Raw genomic sequence first — 14,651 nt, forward strand, 5'->3', positions numbered from 1 at the left:
CTGTATAAAAAAACCTCAGAATTTTGAGCAACAAATGTGCAAATTTTTGGATCAGTTCCTTCCATGGCTGCCAGACTTATAACATTGTAAGCCCTTGCCATTGGATACTTGGAGTCTTGGCACCCCCAGGTTCCCCCACAAGAGCTCCAGCCGATCTTCTCAAGAGAGAGGCATCCCACTCACCCCCAGACAAACCGGGAGAGAAAGGGCCCCAGTCGTTGCATGGGATACTGCAGCCTTGTCACTCCTCCACCGCCTGTTGTCACCCGGAGTAGCCCTAGTTTGGCCATTTAGGCCCATGCCGGATCTCAGGCTCCTGTCTGCCAAAAGCCTTGCAAACCAAGGAGTTCCAGTGTGCCCCAGTGCAGCAGCTACAGGAACAGGTCTTTGGACCCAGGGAAATCCACGCCTGTCTACTGAGGTCTTTCCACAACTGTCATCTCCAGCCCCCCTTTTCTATGGTGTGTATGTGTGTGTTCTAATTGGATCTAGCTTTTAAGCAATTTGCTTGGCATCCCAGCATTTCAGTGCATCCTTCCATGGCTAGCTAGTGGAAATAATTGCAGCTGGGACCTCTTGTTGCATCCTAATGACTCCTCCTCCAAGTCATTAATAAAAATGTGGAAGAGCACTGGGCCCAGGACTGAGCCCTGTGGTACCCCACTCGTTACATCTCCCCAGCTTGAGAAGATCCCATTGATAAGCACTCTTTGAGTCCGATCCTGTAGCCAAATGTGGATCCACCGAATCGTTGTTTCATCTAGCCCACTTTGAGCTAGTTTGCTCATCAGGATATCATGGGGCACATTGTTGAAAGCGTTGCTGAAGTCGAGGTATATGATGTCCACAGCATTTCCACAGTCCACAAGGGAGGTTACCTGATCCAAAAATGAGATCAGATTCATGTGGCAGGATTTGTTCTTGACAAATCCATGTTGGCTTGGTGTAATCACTGCATTGTTTTCAAGGTGCTTACAGATGGATTGCTTGATAATCTGCTCCAGAATTTTTTTCCCAGGGATTGATGTCAGACTGACTAGGGATGTTAGAGAATTCCGCCACGGACTCCAGTGAGGCCGGCCCCCTGGAGTCCACGGAGGAACGGAACAATCCCCCCCCCCCGCTATCCCATGAAACCTCCCCGGGATGGACCCTTCCTTGTGTCGGCCATCCGCTGCCCTCGTCTGCGGGTGCGAATGGCGGCCCCGGTCTGTGGACGCCATTTGCATCCCTGCATTAGCTGTGATAGGCTACGTATATATTTACGTAGCCTATCATGGCAAAGAGCAGAGATGCAAATGGCGTAGTGGCAGCCCTTTGCATCCCTGCTCTTTGCTGTGATAGGCTATGTAAATATATACGTAACCTATCATGGACTAACATAGGGACATAAATGGTGGCCGCTATGACGGCTGCCATTTGCTGCTGCAGCAGCCCAGCAGCGGACAGCAGTCCGGCTGCGGATGGGCCCAGCCGGCAGCTCTGCGGACTTGCCATGGAGTGGAACCAGCCGGGCATGATTCCGGGGGGAGGGACGGATCGCCTCCCCCCCATCACGGATGCCCCTGAATGGAGCCAGGTAAGGGATTCGTACATCCCTAAGACTGACTGGTGTGTAGTTCCCAGGTTCCTCCATTTTACCCTTTTTGAAGATAGGGACAACATTAGTCCTCCTCCACTGGAACTTCACTCGTCCTCCATGATTTCTCAATGAGAATATAGAGTGGTTGTGAGAGTTCTTCTGCCAGTTCCTTTATTACTCTAGGATGCAGTTCATCTGACCCTGGAGATTTAAACTCATTCCAAGTAATTCGGTGTTCCTTGACCATATGCCTATCGATCTCAAGCTGCAATCCTGCCCCTTCAGCCTGTACTTCGCCTTTGCCAGGGGGGTCATAGACCCTCTTTCGGGAGAAGACTGAGCCAAAGTAGGAATTGAGCACCTCTGCCTTTTCCTTGTCATCTGTTACCATTTTGCCATCCTTATTTAATAGCTGAACACCATTTCTTTTCTCTGCCTTTTACTGTGCATGTAGCTGAAGAAAGCCTTTTTGTTGTTTTTAGCCTCCCTCTCTAACCTCAGCTCATTCTCAGCTTTAGCCTTCCTGACGCCATCCCTGCAATTCTGTGCTACCTGCCTGCACTCTTCCTTTGTTGCTTGAGTGTGAATGAGTGTGTGTTCACTGTGGATAGACCCCTTCTCTCCCCCCCTTCTTGTTACATCAAGAACCAGCCCAGTCACACCACTTTCCCTTAGAAGAGATCCTACCCTCACACTTTCCCTTCTCTGCACTCACTACACTCACCCCTAACCCTTTCTTTTTCCTTCCCAAGGGGATTAGGGATTTCTTGAATCCCCCCACCCCACCTCAGCCTCTCAGCCTAGCAGACCCTCTCTACTTCAAGCTGGACAGTCTGAAGCCAGCCTCTGTGAGAACTGGGCTCATCTCCCCACAATTCAAGTTCTCACTGGAGCTTTAAATTGGTTATTGGTCTGTATATGTACCTTACAGTTGCTCTACCAGGCTATTTTCCCTACAGTAATAATTGTACATTTTACATTCTTGTTTGAGCTTAAAAAATATGACCCATAGGTTGAAAAAGCTTGTGTGCATGTGGATTGTTTGAGGTTCCCCTTTTTGCCCAAAACACACTATTGCCAATGTTAAACATACCATTTTCCAGATGAGAGTGTGCATGTTTGGACACGTATCTAGGAGGAGCACCTTCGGTAACACCGGTGATGTGAGGAAGGGGTCATGGCCATCTGGGGAACCTGGAGGGCCAGATTGAGACCCCAGGTGGCCCAAAATTGCCCCCTGTCTGAGTTTCACCACTCCTGGGGTAGACACCCATCCCCTGATTCTTGTCCCCAGCATCTGCTCTTTAGAAGTATGCTGCCTCTGAAATGGGGTGTTAAATATGTTTTTTAGCATCATGTGTCTTTCATGAATTTGAATTTGGAAGGAGGAGGGAGAAACCGCTTGATGAACTGTGAAGGGGAAACTATTTTAACAGCATCTGCCCTCGCAGCCCCCTCCATGACATCCTTATGGTAGGGCAGCTACCCCGAGCTGGTGCCCATAAGGTGTGTTGTACTACAGCTCCCACTATCCCCAACCAGCATGCCCAATTAACATGTTGGCTGGGGATGACAGGGGTTGTAGTCCAGTGTAACTGGAGGGCACTAGCTTGGGGAAGGCTGTGGTTGGCTGTTCTTCTGTGTCTTGCTGACTCTGGAGTGTGTTTTCATAGAGATGCAGCTCACCTGCATGGCTTTGAGCAAGCTCAAAGGTGACCATTTTGATCTCCGTGCTCTTGGGTCCACCCTGAACACCTTGGATCTTCTGGATGCGAATGAATTACTGCAGGAAGTGATGAAGACAGCCTACGTTGACAGTAAGCATTCCAAATACGATGTGGGGTCTGGGACTGCCACAAACACTCAGTGATGATTTACTCTACTCCTAATGTGATCTACATTTTGCCTTGTAGGTTATGGCAAGGTGAATTTCAGAGAATTCATGAGGATTTTAACTGTTGTTCCAGAGCTCCCAGAAGCAATTGGTAAAGATAAACCAGGATTTTAGTTTACTTGTCCCATAGCTGCGAATTCTGAGGTCATGTTCTTTCCTAGACCCATCCATCAGGTTCTCATAGAATCATAGAATAGTAGGGTTGGAAGGGGCCTACAAGGCCATGGAGTCCAACCCCCTGCTCAATGCAGGAATCCAAGTCAGAGCATCCCTGACAGATGGCTGTCCAGCCTCGTCTTGAACGCTTCCAGTGTGGGAGAGCCCACCACCTCCCTAGGTAATTGGTTACATCGAGATTCTATAGAATCTATAGAATCTCTGATCATTGCATATTTCACTTAGGGCTTCACCATACCAGGCCTTTTATCCTGCAACTTACCAGGGCTTCTGCTTCCGGATTCTTTGTGGGATTAAGTTTGGCTCCTTACACGGGATGTTTGTCTCTCTTGGCAAGTTCTCGACAAGTTCCATAAGGTTCATTTTACAGCAACTAAATGGCGCTGTTATTATAGCACCATTACAGAAGTACGTAGCAAGTAAAATGCTTCATAAGCACTTCCTTGAGAAAAATCAGACTTTCCCTGCGCTTTACAATGGCAGAATAAAGGTTATAAACCTTGGGAGGGGCCCTGGAGGTTGACAACGTCATGTAAAGGACCCGCTTCTGTGAGTAACCAATCTTGTTCGCGTAATATAAGCCCCATGTGGTGGAGAAGCCCTTAAAATCTCAGGCTAAAACGTGATCGTCAGATGGGTGATTCCTTCCCCTGGCAATGCAAAGTGGCCATAGGAGGCTGAAGGTGAGCAAAGGCAAAAGAGTGCTGTTTAACATTTCTCATTGCTGTGTTGCATCTGCTCAAAATAACCCCCAAGCTTCTTTTCCACCTGCAGGGGAACGATACGGGTACCTCATTAGGTGAAAGAATCATGTAACCATGTATAGTTTGAGCCTCAGTTTCCAAATGAATTAAAACTTATTCCCTCCTGTCCTTGGCAGTGTTGAAGGACACTTTTGACGCCATGAGTAATATCAAAGACCACCGTATCCACAGGGATGACCTGGCAAAAACGCTGGCCAGCGTGGGCATCAACTTGACACCAGAGGAACTCCAGTTGCTGCATTGCTCAGTTACAGTTGCAGGTGAGACTACAAGTTGTTGTTGTTTATTCGGTCAGTCGCTTCCGACTCTTCGTGACTTCATGGACCAGCCCACGCCAGAGCTTCCTGTCAGCCGTCACCACCCCCAACTCCCCCAAGGTCAAGTCCGTCACCTCCAGAATATCATCCATCCATCTTGCCTTTGGTCGGCCCCTCTTCCTTTTGCCTTCCACTTTCCCTAGCATCAGCATCTTCTCCAGGGTATCTTGTCTTCTCATGATGTGGCCAAAGTACTTCAGTTTTGCCTTTAAGATCCTTCCCTCAAGTGAGCAGTCTGGCTTTATTTCCTGGAGTATGGACTGGTTTGATCTTCTTGCAGTCCAAGGCACTCTCAGAATTTTCCTCCAGCACCACAGTTCAAAAGCATCTATCTTCCTTCGCTCAGCCTTCCTTATGGTCCAGCTCTCGCAGCCATAGGTTACTACAGGGAATACCATTGCTTTCACTATGCGGACCTTTGTTGTCAGTGTGATGTCTCTGCTCTTCACTATTTTATCAAGATTTGTTATTGCTGTCCTCCCAAGTAAACGTCTTCTGATTTCCTGGCTGCAGTCAGCAACTGCAGTAATCTTTGCGCCTAGAAAGACAAAGTCTGTCACTGCCTCCACATTTTCTCCCCCTATTTGCCAGTTATCAATCAAGCTGGTTGCCATAATCTTGTTTTTTTTGAGGTTTAACTGCAACCCAGCTTTTGCACTTTCTTCTTTCACCTTCATCAGAAGGTTCCTCAGCTCCTCCTCACTTTCAGCCATCAAAGTGGTATCATCTGCATATTGGAGATTGTTAATGTTTCTTCCAGCGATTTAAGCTCCAGCCTTGGCTTCATCAAGCCCAGCACGTCACATGATGTGTTCTGCGTACAGGTTGAACAGGTAGGTACAACCCTGCTGTACTCCTTTCCCAATCTTAAACCAGTCCGTTGTTCCGTGGTCTGTTCTTACCATTGCTACTTGGTCGTTATAGAGATTCCTCAGGAGGCAGACAAGATGACTTGGTATCCCCATACCACCAAGAACTTGCCACAATTTGTTATGATCCACACAATCAAAGGCTTTAGAATAGTCAATAAAACAGAAATAGATGTTTTTCTGAAACTCCCTGGCTTTCTCCATTATCCAGCGGATATTGGCAATTTGGTCTGTAGTTCCTCTGCCTTTTCGAAACCCAGCTTGTACATCTGGCAATTCTCGTTCCATGAATTGCTGGAGTCTACCTTGCAAGATCTTGAGCATTACCTTACTGGTATGTGAAATCAGTGCCACTGTTCGATAGTTTGAACATTCTTTGGTGCTTCCCTTTTTTGGTATGGGGATATAAGTTGATTTTTTCCAGTCTGGTGGCCATTCTTGTGTTTTCCAAATTTGCTGGCATGCATCACCTTGACAGCATCATCGTGCAAGATTTTAAACTGTTCAGCTGGGATACCGTCATCTCCTGCTGCCTTGTTATTAGCAATGCTTCTTAAGGCCCATTCAACCTCACTCTTCAGGATGTCTGGCTCTAGCTCACTGACCACACCATCAAATCTATTCCTGATATTATTATCCTTCCTATACAGATCTTCCGTATATTCTTGCCACCTTTTCTTGATCTCTTCTGCTTCTGTTAGGTCCTTGCCATCTTTGTTTTTCATCATACCCATTTTTGCCTGGAATTTACCTCCGATGTTTCTAATTTTCTGGAAGAGGTCTCTTGTCCTTCCTATTCTATTATCTTCTTCCGCTTCCGCACATTGCTTGTTTAAAAATAAATTCCTTATCTCTTCTGGCTAACCTCTGGAATTTTGCATTTAATTGGGCATATCTCCCCCTATCACTGTTGCCTTTTGCTTTCCTTCTTTCTTGGGCTGCTTCCAGTGTCTCAGCAGACAGCCATCTTGCCTTCTTGGTTTTCTTTTTCTTTGGGACATTTTTTTGTTGCCGCCTCCTGAACAACGTTGCAAACTTCTGTCCATAGTTCTTCCGGGACCCTATCTACTAAATCTAGTCCCTTAAAGCTATTCTTCACCTCCACTGCATATTCATGAGGAATATTAGTGAGCTCATATCTAACTGATCTGTGGGTCTTCCCTATTCTCTTTAGTCTGATTCTCAATTGTGCAATAAGAAGTTTGTGATCTGAACTACCATCAGCTCCAGGTCTTGTTTTTACCAACTGTGTAGATGTCCACCACCTTTGGCTACAAAGGATGTAGTCAATCTGATTTCGGTGTCAACCGTCTGGTGAAGTCCATGTATAAAGTCGTCTCTTAGGTTGTTGGAAGAGAGTGTTTGTTATTCACAGTGAGTTGTCTTGGCAAAATTCTATCAGCCTATGTCCTGCTTCATTTTGTTCTCCCAGACCATACTTGCCTGTAATTCCAGGTGTCGTTTGACTACCCACCTTAGCATTCCAGTCTCCTGTAATGAAAATAACGTCTTTTTTTGGCGTACTATCCAGTAGGTGCTGCAGATCCTCATAGAACTGATCTACTTCTGCTTCTTCAGCATCTGTGGTTGGGGTGTATATTTGGATCACTGTGATGTTAAATGGCTTGACCTGAATTCGAACTGAGATAATTCTGTCATTTTTTGGATTGTATCGAAGCACTGCTTTAGCCACTTTATTATTAATTATGAAGGCTACTCCATTTCTTCTGTGGTCCTCTTGTCCACAGTAGTAGATCTGGTGGTCATTTGATGTGAAGTGGCCCATTCCAGTCCATTTCAGTTCACTGACACCCAAAATGTCTAGATTTAATCTTGACATCTCCCCAATAACCACATCCAATTTGCCCCGGCTCATAGATCTTACATTCCAGGTTCCTATGGTGTGTTGATCTTTAGAACATCGGATTCGTTGTTCACCACCAGCAGCACCATCGGCTGCTAGCCATCCTTTTGGCTTTGAGCTAGCTGCATCATCACATCTGTGGCTAGTTGAACTTATCCTCTGTTCCTCCCCAGTAGCATTTTGACCATCTTCCGACCTGGGAGTCCCATCTTCCGACGGTGTACCGACATATCTCTGGTTGTACTGATCCATTTAGTTTCCATGGCAAGAATACTGGGGTGGGTTGCAGTTTCCTTTCCCGGGATCGTATTTAGTCTGACCTCTCTGCCATGACCTTCCCGTTGGTGTCCCTTCACGGTTTAGCTCATGACGTCATTGAGGTGCTCAAGCTCCAGCACCATGACAAGGTAACGATCTCCTTTGCTGGAGGGGACTACAAGACCTGGTTTCAAAACCAACTTTCAAAAGATGCTCTTTGTGTGCAGATTTTGGTAGGCATAGTTTAACCATAGAATATACTCCACAGTTTTGCTATTATTGGGGGTTGGAGGTGGGATGGGAAGGCACAAAATAGCTCTGGTTAGACTTGGGGAAGGGAATGCGATCATGGTGATGTCCCATTTGTTGTCTACTAGGAGCTGATCTCTCAATCACCACTTTCTGCCGTAGTATCACAAAAGTTCGTTAAGTGCTTGAGCTAAGAGGTCCTCCACTCAAATCTTGCCTTTGTCAGGAACTCACTAGGTAGCCTTAAATAAGCCGTTATCTCTTCTCCTTTTACCCAGAACTGCAATGTGGGGACAATTAATAAGAATATCAACCTATATTACAGAACTATTGTTTATCTTGATTCCTGAAACATTCAATGTGAAGCACTTTCACTATTCTAACAGCACAATCCTAAGAACATAAGAAGAGCCCTGCTGGATCAGACCAAGGGTCCATCTAGTCCAGCATCCTGTTTGCACAGTGGCCAACCAGCTATCAATCGGGAACCCACAAGCAAGGCATGAGCACAACAGCACCCTCCCACCCATGTTCCCCACCAACTGGTGTACATAGGCTCACTCCCTCTGGTACTGGATACATCCTATGTATGTTTACTCAGAAGTAAATCCCATCGTGTTTAATGACGCTCCTTACTTAGTGCTTGAAGCTGCAGTCCTCAGCACACTATCTAAATGCTCAGCAAAGCACTGTTATTACATGCCACTAGAATGCAATGGGCTCTCCTATCATAAGATTATGTAACATGAAAGTCTTCTTCAACTTGGAGAGTCAACCACAAGTGATTCGAGACATATTTGCAATAACTAGATTTTTCATGAATAGATATGGCTTCCCCCACTCATCCTCTCTTCCATTCTGTTTGTTATAGGAGATGGGACAGTAGGTTTTAAAGACGTCATAATGAGTCTAACTGGTACCCAGTCCTTTGCAGAATTTAATGGTAAGAATAACAAATTCTCCCCACCTTAAGGCCTCGTTGCCCAGCAAGATGTCAGTAGCTCACAAGAAGTTGAGTGTGTGTGAGTAGATGAAGAAAGGGGCTAACTGTTCCCTTATACCTCCCATTGGGCTTGAATCACATGCTCATAGAGTTGGAAAGGGTCATTTAAGCCATGGAGTCAAACCCCCTGCTCAGTGCAGGAATCCAGTTTAAAGCATCCCTAACAGATGGTTGTGCAGTCTCCCTGAATTCCTCCAGGGGTGGAAAGCCCACTACCTCCCTAGGCAGTTGGTTCCATTGTCTGACTGCTGTGACGGTTAGAAAGTTTCTCCTGATGTTCAACTGAAAACTGCCTTCCTGTAACTTAAACCCATTATTTAATGTCCTGCTCTTTTCTGGTTTAGTTTCTTATTGTTGCATCTGGGCTGTACCACTTCAGACCACAGGTGGGGGTGCATGTGATGGAATGTTCCTCCTTACAAAAAATCCCTGTACAGAGAAAACTAAATGTCAGAGAAAACAGTCCTAACCTAGCCTTCTCCCTGTCATGTTAGTTTTCTATGTGGAGGGATTGGGGGGGGGGGGTATGGATTAGGGATGTACAAAAGTCACTTACCTTTCCGCGGATTATGTTGATGGTGGGGGGAAGGCGTTCCATCCCTCCCCCCAGAATCCTCGACGGGGGAGAGGCGATCCGTTCCTCCCCCTTGGAATCCTCCGCGGCCGGCTGTGCTCCGCAGCAGCTCCGCGGAGCAGCCAGCCAGGCCCAGCCAGGTCAGAGCTGTCGGCAGCCGGATTTCCGGCCGTGGAGGGCTCTGGGGGAAAAAACAAAAACAAAACCACGTACGCAAATGGCGGCGGCTATGGCCGCCACCATTTGCGTTCCTTATTTTTGGTGTCTTAATCTACGTAAATATTTACGTAGACTATGACGGCAAAAATAAAGGGGAACGCAAATAGCGTAGCGGGCGCTATTTGCGTCCCTTTTTGATTCGCTGTTTTAGCCTACGTAAATATTTACGTAGGCTAAAATGGCGAATCAGAAAGGGACGCAAATAGCGCCCGCTACGCTATTTGCATTCCCCTTATTTTCGCTGTCCTAGTCTACGTAAATATTTACGTAGACTAAGACACCAAAAATAAGGAATGCAAATGGCGGTGGCCATAGCTGCCGCCATTTGCGTACGCGGGTTTTTTTTTTACCCAGCCATGATAGGCTACGTAAATCTTTACGTAGCCTATCACGTCTTAAAGAAAACAACGACCCCACAAGTCTGCAAATGGCAGCGGCAGCAGCCGGTCAGAAGACCAGCCGCTGCAGCTGCCGCCACCGCCGCCACCGGAGCCGCCGCTGCCTGGAAGATCCGCCCCAGGTAAGTCTCGTCCCGGGGGGATCCGCGGGGGGGGGTGGGGGAGGGCAGGCCGTTCCGCCACAGATTTCGGGGGGCTGAATGCACTGGCATTCGGCCTCACCGAGATCCGTGGCGGAATTCTCTGCCATCCCTAGTATGGATGAGCATTCAGTCAAGTGAGCCTTTCCCTGTAGTCTGATGCAAATTTACCACCTCAGTGAAAGACAAGTGATGGGAGGAGCCACCATTCACACATAATGTAGGGGGCTGGAGTGGGTCTTGCCACTAGGGATGGACGGACCCACCCCGTCTGGGTTTGGTGGGTGCCCATTGAAGCACTACCCCGGCTCATGCTCCAGCCCCCATGAGCTCACCAAGCTGCCCGCACTCACCTTGGATCCCATCCCCGAGTGCCCACCATTTTCCCAAGCTTATTTTTATGAATAAAAGCTTTAAAAATGCACGTATTTAAATATGTGTAAATTCAGTCTGGGGGCTGAATTTATCCCATGGTAAACAGGCCGTGTTTGCCTCTAATATTGTGTAGATCAGCTTTTCCCAGCCTGAATTTGTGCATATTTAAAGGGTGCAAGTGGGGACGCGAGCCAGAGGCTCAGTGGGGGCAGTCTGGGGACACGGGCAGAACCCATGGACTCTGGGACTCAGTCAAGCACCCACGTCATCCCTACTTGCAACAAGCAGGGTGCTGAATCCTGATCCCACCATGGCTTTTCCTCCATGTGCTCCGTCACTTCAAACACTTTTCTCAGTTCTGCTCTGAGGGGTGGGAGAGATTCAGCTTCAATCATCTGTGCACACCTGATAATATAAAGCTTATATTGTAAAACTGAGACCTTCCAAGCCCTTGTATAAAATGATATGTGAATAAGCAGACTTGGCTGCCCCATCTTGTCTCGTCTGGCCTTGAAAACTGGGTCTTCAGTGTGGCTAAAGCCCCTGTGAGGCTTGTTGTGGGGCTGGTGTTCCCAGGCTCTGCCTGCATCGGCAACATATCCCTTTCCCCCTTGCTCTTCTTTGAGATAAAAGTCTTAGAGGACATGCGGTTTCCATACAGCCACAGTTTCAGCACAATGAATAGGGGAGTGTTTTTTTTACTCATCCTCATACAAGTCTTCCCCTATTTATACGACAGCCTTTGTGTTCCCTTCTATTACTGTACAATACACATCTCTGGGCTTCCCCACCACTTTCATCTTGCGGTAAGGTCAGTGACGTTATTTCCAGTTTCAGCTGGGATGAGGAAAGGGAGTTTCACACCAAGGTGCAAGGTTCAAGATTATGTACGTATGTATGTATTTATTTATTTGCAACATCTGTATACCGCTCCACACCTAAACTTATTCCAGAGCAGTGAACAACAAGAGATAAAATGAACAAAGGATTATAAGAAGAAAAATGATAGTAAAATTATACTTTCAAAAACAGAGTGCCAATAAAACAGAGGCTAGTTAACCAAGGCAGTCTTCTTGGAAAAGAGCTGTTTTCAGGAGGCACTGAAAACAACCCAGCGGCAGAGAGTTCCATAGGACGGGAGCCACCACACTGAAGGCTCTTCTCTGGGTGGACTCCAGTCGGGCCATGGGTCCATGTGGAACCAGCAGGAGCATGCCCTTGGATGACCTCAGAGATTGGATAGGTTCTCTGAGAGAAGGCACTCTCTCAGGTAGAATCATAGAATAGTAGGGTTGGAAGGAGCCTATATGGAATCCAACCCCCTGCTCAATGCAGGAACCCAAGTCAAAGCATCCCTGACAGATGGCTGTCCAGCCTCGTCTTGAACAGTGCGGGAGAGCCCATCACCTCCCCAGGTCATTGGTTCCACTGTCGCATTGCTCCAACAGTCAGGATGTTTTTCCTGATGCTCAGCCAGAATCTGGCTTCCTGTAACTTGAGCCCATTATTCCGTGTCCTGCATTCTGGGATGATCGAGAAGAGGTCCTGGCCTTCCTCTCTGTGACAACCTTTCAAGTAGTTGAAGAGCGCTATCCTATCTTCCCTCAGTCTTCTCTTCTCAAGGCGAAACATGCCCAGTTCTTTCAGTCTCTCTTCATAGGCCTTTGTTTCCAGTCCCCTGATCATCTTTGTTGCCCTCCTCTGAACCCTCTCCAGCTTGTCTGCATCCTTCTTAAAGTGCGGTGCCCACAACTGGACACAGTACTCCAGATGAGGCCTAACCAGTGCTGAGTAGAGGGGAGCTAGTACTTCCCGGGATTTGGAAGCTATGCTTCTATGAATGCAGCCCAAAAGAGCATTTGCCTTTTTTGCAGCCACATCACATGGTTGGCTCATCTTCAGCTTGTGATCGACAACAATTCCAAGATCCTTCTGGCTTGTAGTGTTGTTGAGCAAGTATCCCCCATCTTGTAACTGTGAATTTGGTTTCTTTTTCCTAGGTGCAGAACTTGGCATTTATCCCTCTTAAATGTCATTCTGTTGTTTTCTGCCCAGCGCTCCAGCCTATCAAGGTCACTTTGAATTTTGTTTCTGTCTTCCAGGGTATTAGCTATCCCGCCCAATTTTGTATCATCTGCAAATCTGATCAGCATTCCCTGCACCTCCTCCTCCAAGTCATTAATACAAATGTGGAAGAGCACTGAGCCCAGGACTGAGCCCTGCGGTACCCCACTCGTTACCTCTCCCCAGTTTGAGAAGATCCCACTGACAAGCACTCTTTGACCCCGATTCTGTAGCCAACTGTGGATCCACCTGATAGTTGTTTCATCTAGCCCACTTTGAGCTAGTTCGCTCATCAGAATAGCAGGTAGCCTGGTCCCAAGTTGTTTAGGGCTTTGTACACTATTACTCAAACCTTAAGCCTGGCCCGGTAGTGAATAGGCAGCCAGCGCAGTTCCCTCAGCAAGGAGCTGCATGCTGAAAAGGGGTAGCTCCCGAGAACAGCTGAGCTGCTGCGTTCTGCACTTGCTCCAGCTTCCGGAGCAGCCTTAAGGGCAGCCCCACGTAGAATGCATTGCAGTAATCCAGTCTTGAGGTTACAGTGCCTGGACCACTGTAGCCAAGTTATGCACTTGGATATAAACTCAAAATTAAATTGCAGGACAGCAGTGTTCTTAAGTGTATTTGTTGTGGCTATTTTCTTTCATGTGGCTGGGACAGGGTAGGGATTCTGTTGGTTTACCATCCACCATGCTGCTCAACAATCTGCCTTCCTGAGCTAGCTGGGGCGATCCTGACGATGGCACTGTATCACCTCGGGCTTCTTGTCCTGAAGGATTTCAGCATTTGTGCTGAGGTTGCTCAATAGGGAGTAGCTCATGACTTCTTGTCTACCTTGGCAACCATGGACCTATCCCATCTAGCATCTGGCCCTACACATGCCCCACGGCACACTCAGTTTGGTATTCTTCTTCTGGTGGAATTGGTGCTCTGATGATGGAGGAGTTACGTACAATTTGGTTGGCATGGCCACATCACTGTCTTAGTTTTGGACTGGCTCCCAGTGTGGACCTCCACAGAGGTGGAGGACTGGTCCAAATGCTCCATCCCAGGCACCTGACGGACTCGAATGCTTTCCCGAATGGGGGACTCCAGTCCACATTTGCCAGCAGTACCGCTGAAGCCCTGGCTGATCTGTGAAGTACAGAAAGGCCCAGGCCATTGGCAGTACCGCTCCTCAGCGTCCCCCACTTCCTGGTGGAGTCAGCGCAGCTCCCTGGTTTAACGGGGAGTTGAGGGCAATGAAACAGGAGGGACATTGTCTCGGGCACTGCTGGACAAGAACTCAGGATGAGTGTGACCAAACACAGGTGAAAGACCATTCAAAGACCTACACCGTGGTGGTGAGGGTGAGAAAGAGAGCTTATTTCTCTGCCACCACTCACCACTGTGTCCACACAAAATGGTTTTTTACACTGTGTGAGGCCTTCTTCGCCAGAATAATGGAGACGGGGAGCTGAAACAGTCAGTGGCTTACTGTGAACAATTTGACAGTTCTTTGCTTGGATTCTTCTTAACTTGAACTCCAAGAGTGTCCAGTGGTTTTTGGATTATTTTCAGCTCGTGGATCTCAAGAATGTGGACAGGGTATCTGGAGTCGTGAGGGCCAACACCTGTGTACCCTTGTCCTTCGTGGCTGATTAAATCAGCCAAGGTAGGACATGCAGTGGTTAAAGGAAGTGATTAATGCCTCTTTGTTCCCTCTTGGTTAAAAGAGGCAGGAATCAGACCTTTATTAAAGAAGCCTTCTCTTGACCCAGGAGATCTGTCTAACTATAAGTCTCAAATGTATCATTTCCTTAATGTGATTGGGAAGGTAGCGGCATTGCAACGCCAGATGCATCTGGATGGTACTGATTATCTGGACCTGTTTCAATTAGGCTTTTGGCCAGGATATGGGACTGATA

General features: G+C 47.4%; 1 protein-coding gene across 1 annotated transcript in view; it reads left to right on the top strand.

Annotated features, from left to right (window-relative positions):
• Positions 1–14,651, top strand: part of EFCAB13 (EF-hand calcium binding domain 13) — a 236,485-nt gene that overhangs the window by 70,164 nt on the left and 151,670 nt on the right. Inside the window, exons 25-28 of the mRNA XM_084808226.1 lie at positions 3,256–3,399; positions 3,496–3,567; positions 4,534–4,677; positions 8,846–8,917. Of these exons, the coding sequence (XP_084664352.1) occupies positions 3,256–3,399; positions 3,496–3,567; positions 4,534–4,677; positions 8,846–8,917 (432 nt within the window). The remainder of the gene's footprint in view (positions 1–3,255; positions 3,400–3,495; positions 3,568–4,533; positions 4,678–8,845; positions 8,918–14,651) is intronic.

The sequence above is a fragment of the Heloderma suspectum genome, chromosome 6 (assembly GCF_057233095.1).
Source record: "Heloderma suspectum isolate Gila_16-S chromosome 6, 16-S_ref, whole genome shotgun sequence".
In the NCBI taxonomy this organism is placed as follows: domain Eukaryota; kingdom Metazoa; phylum Chordata; class Lepidosauria; order Squamata; family Helodermatidae; genus Heloderma; species Heloderma suspectum.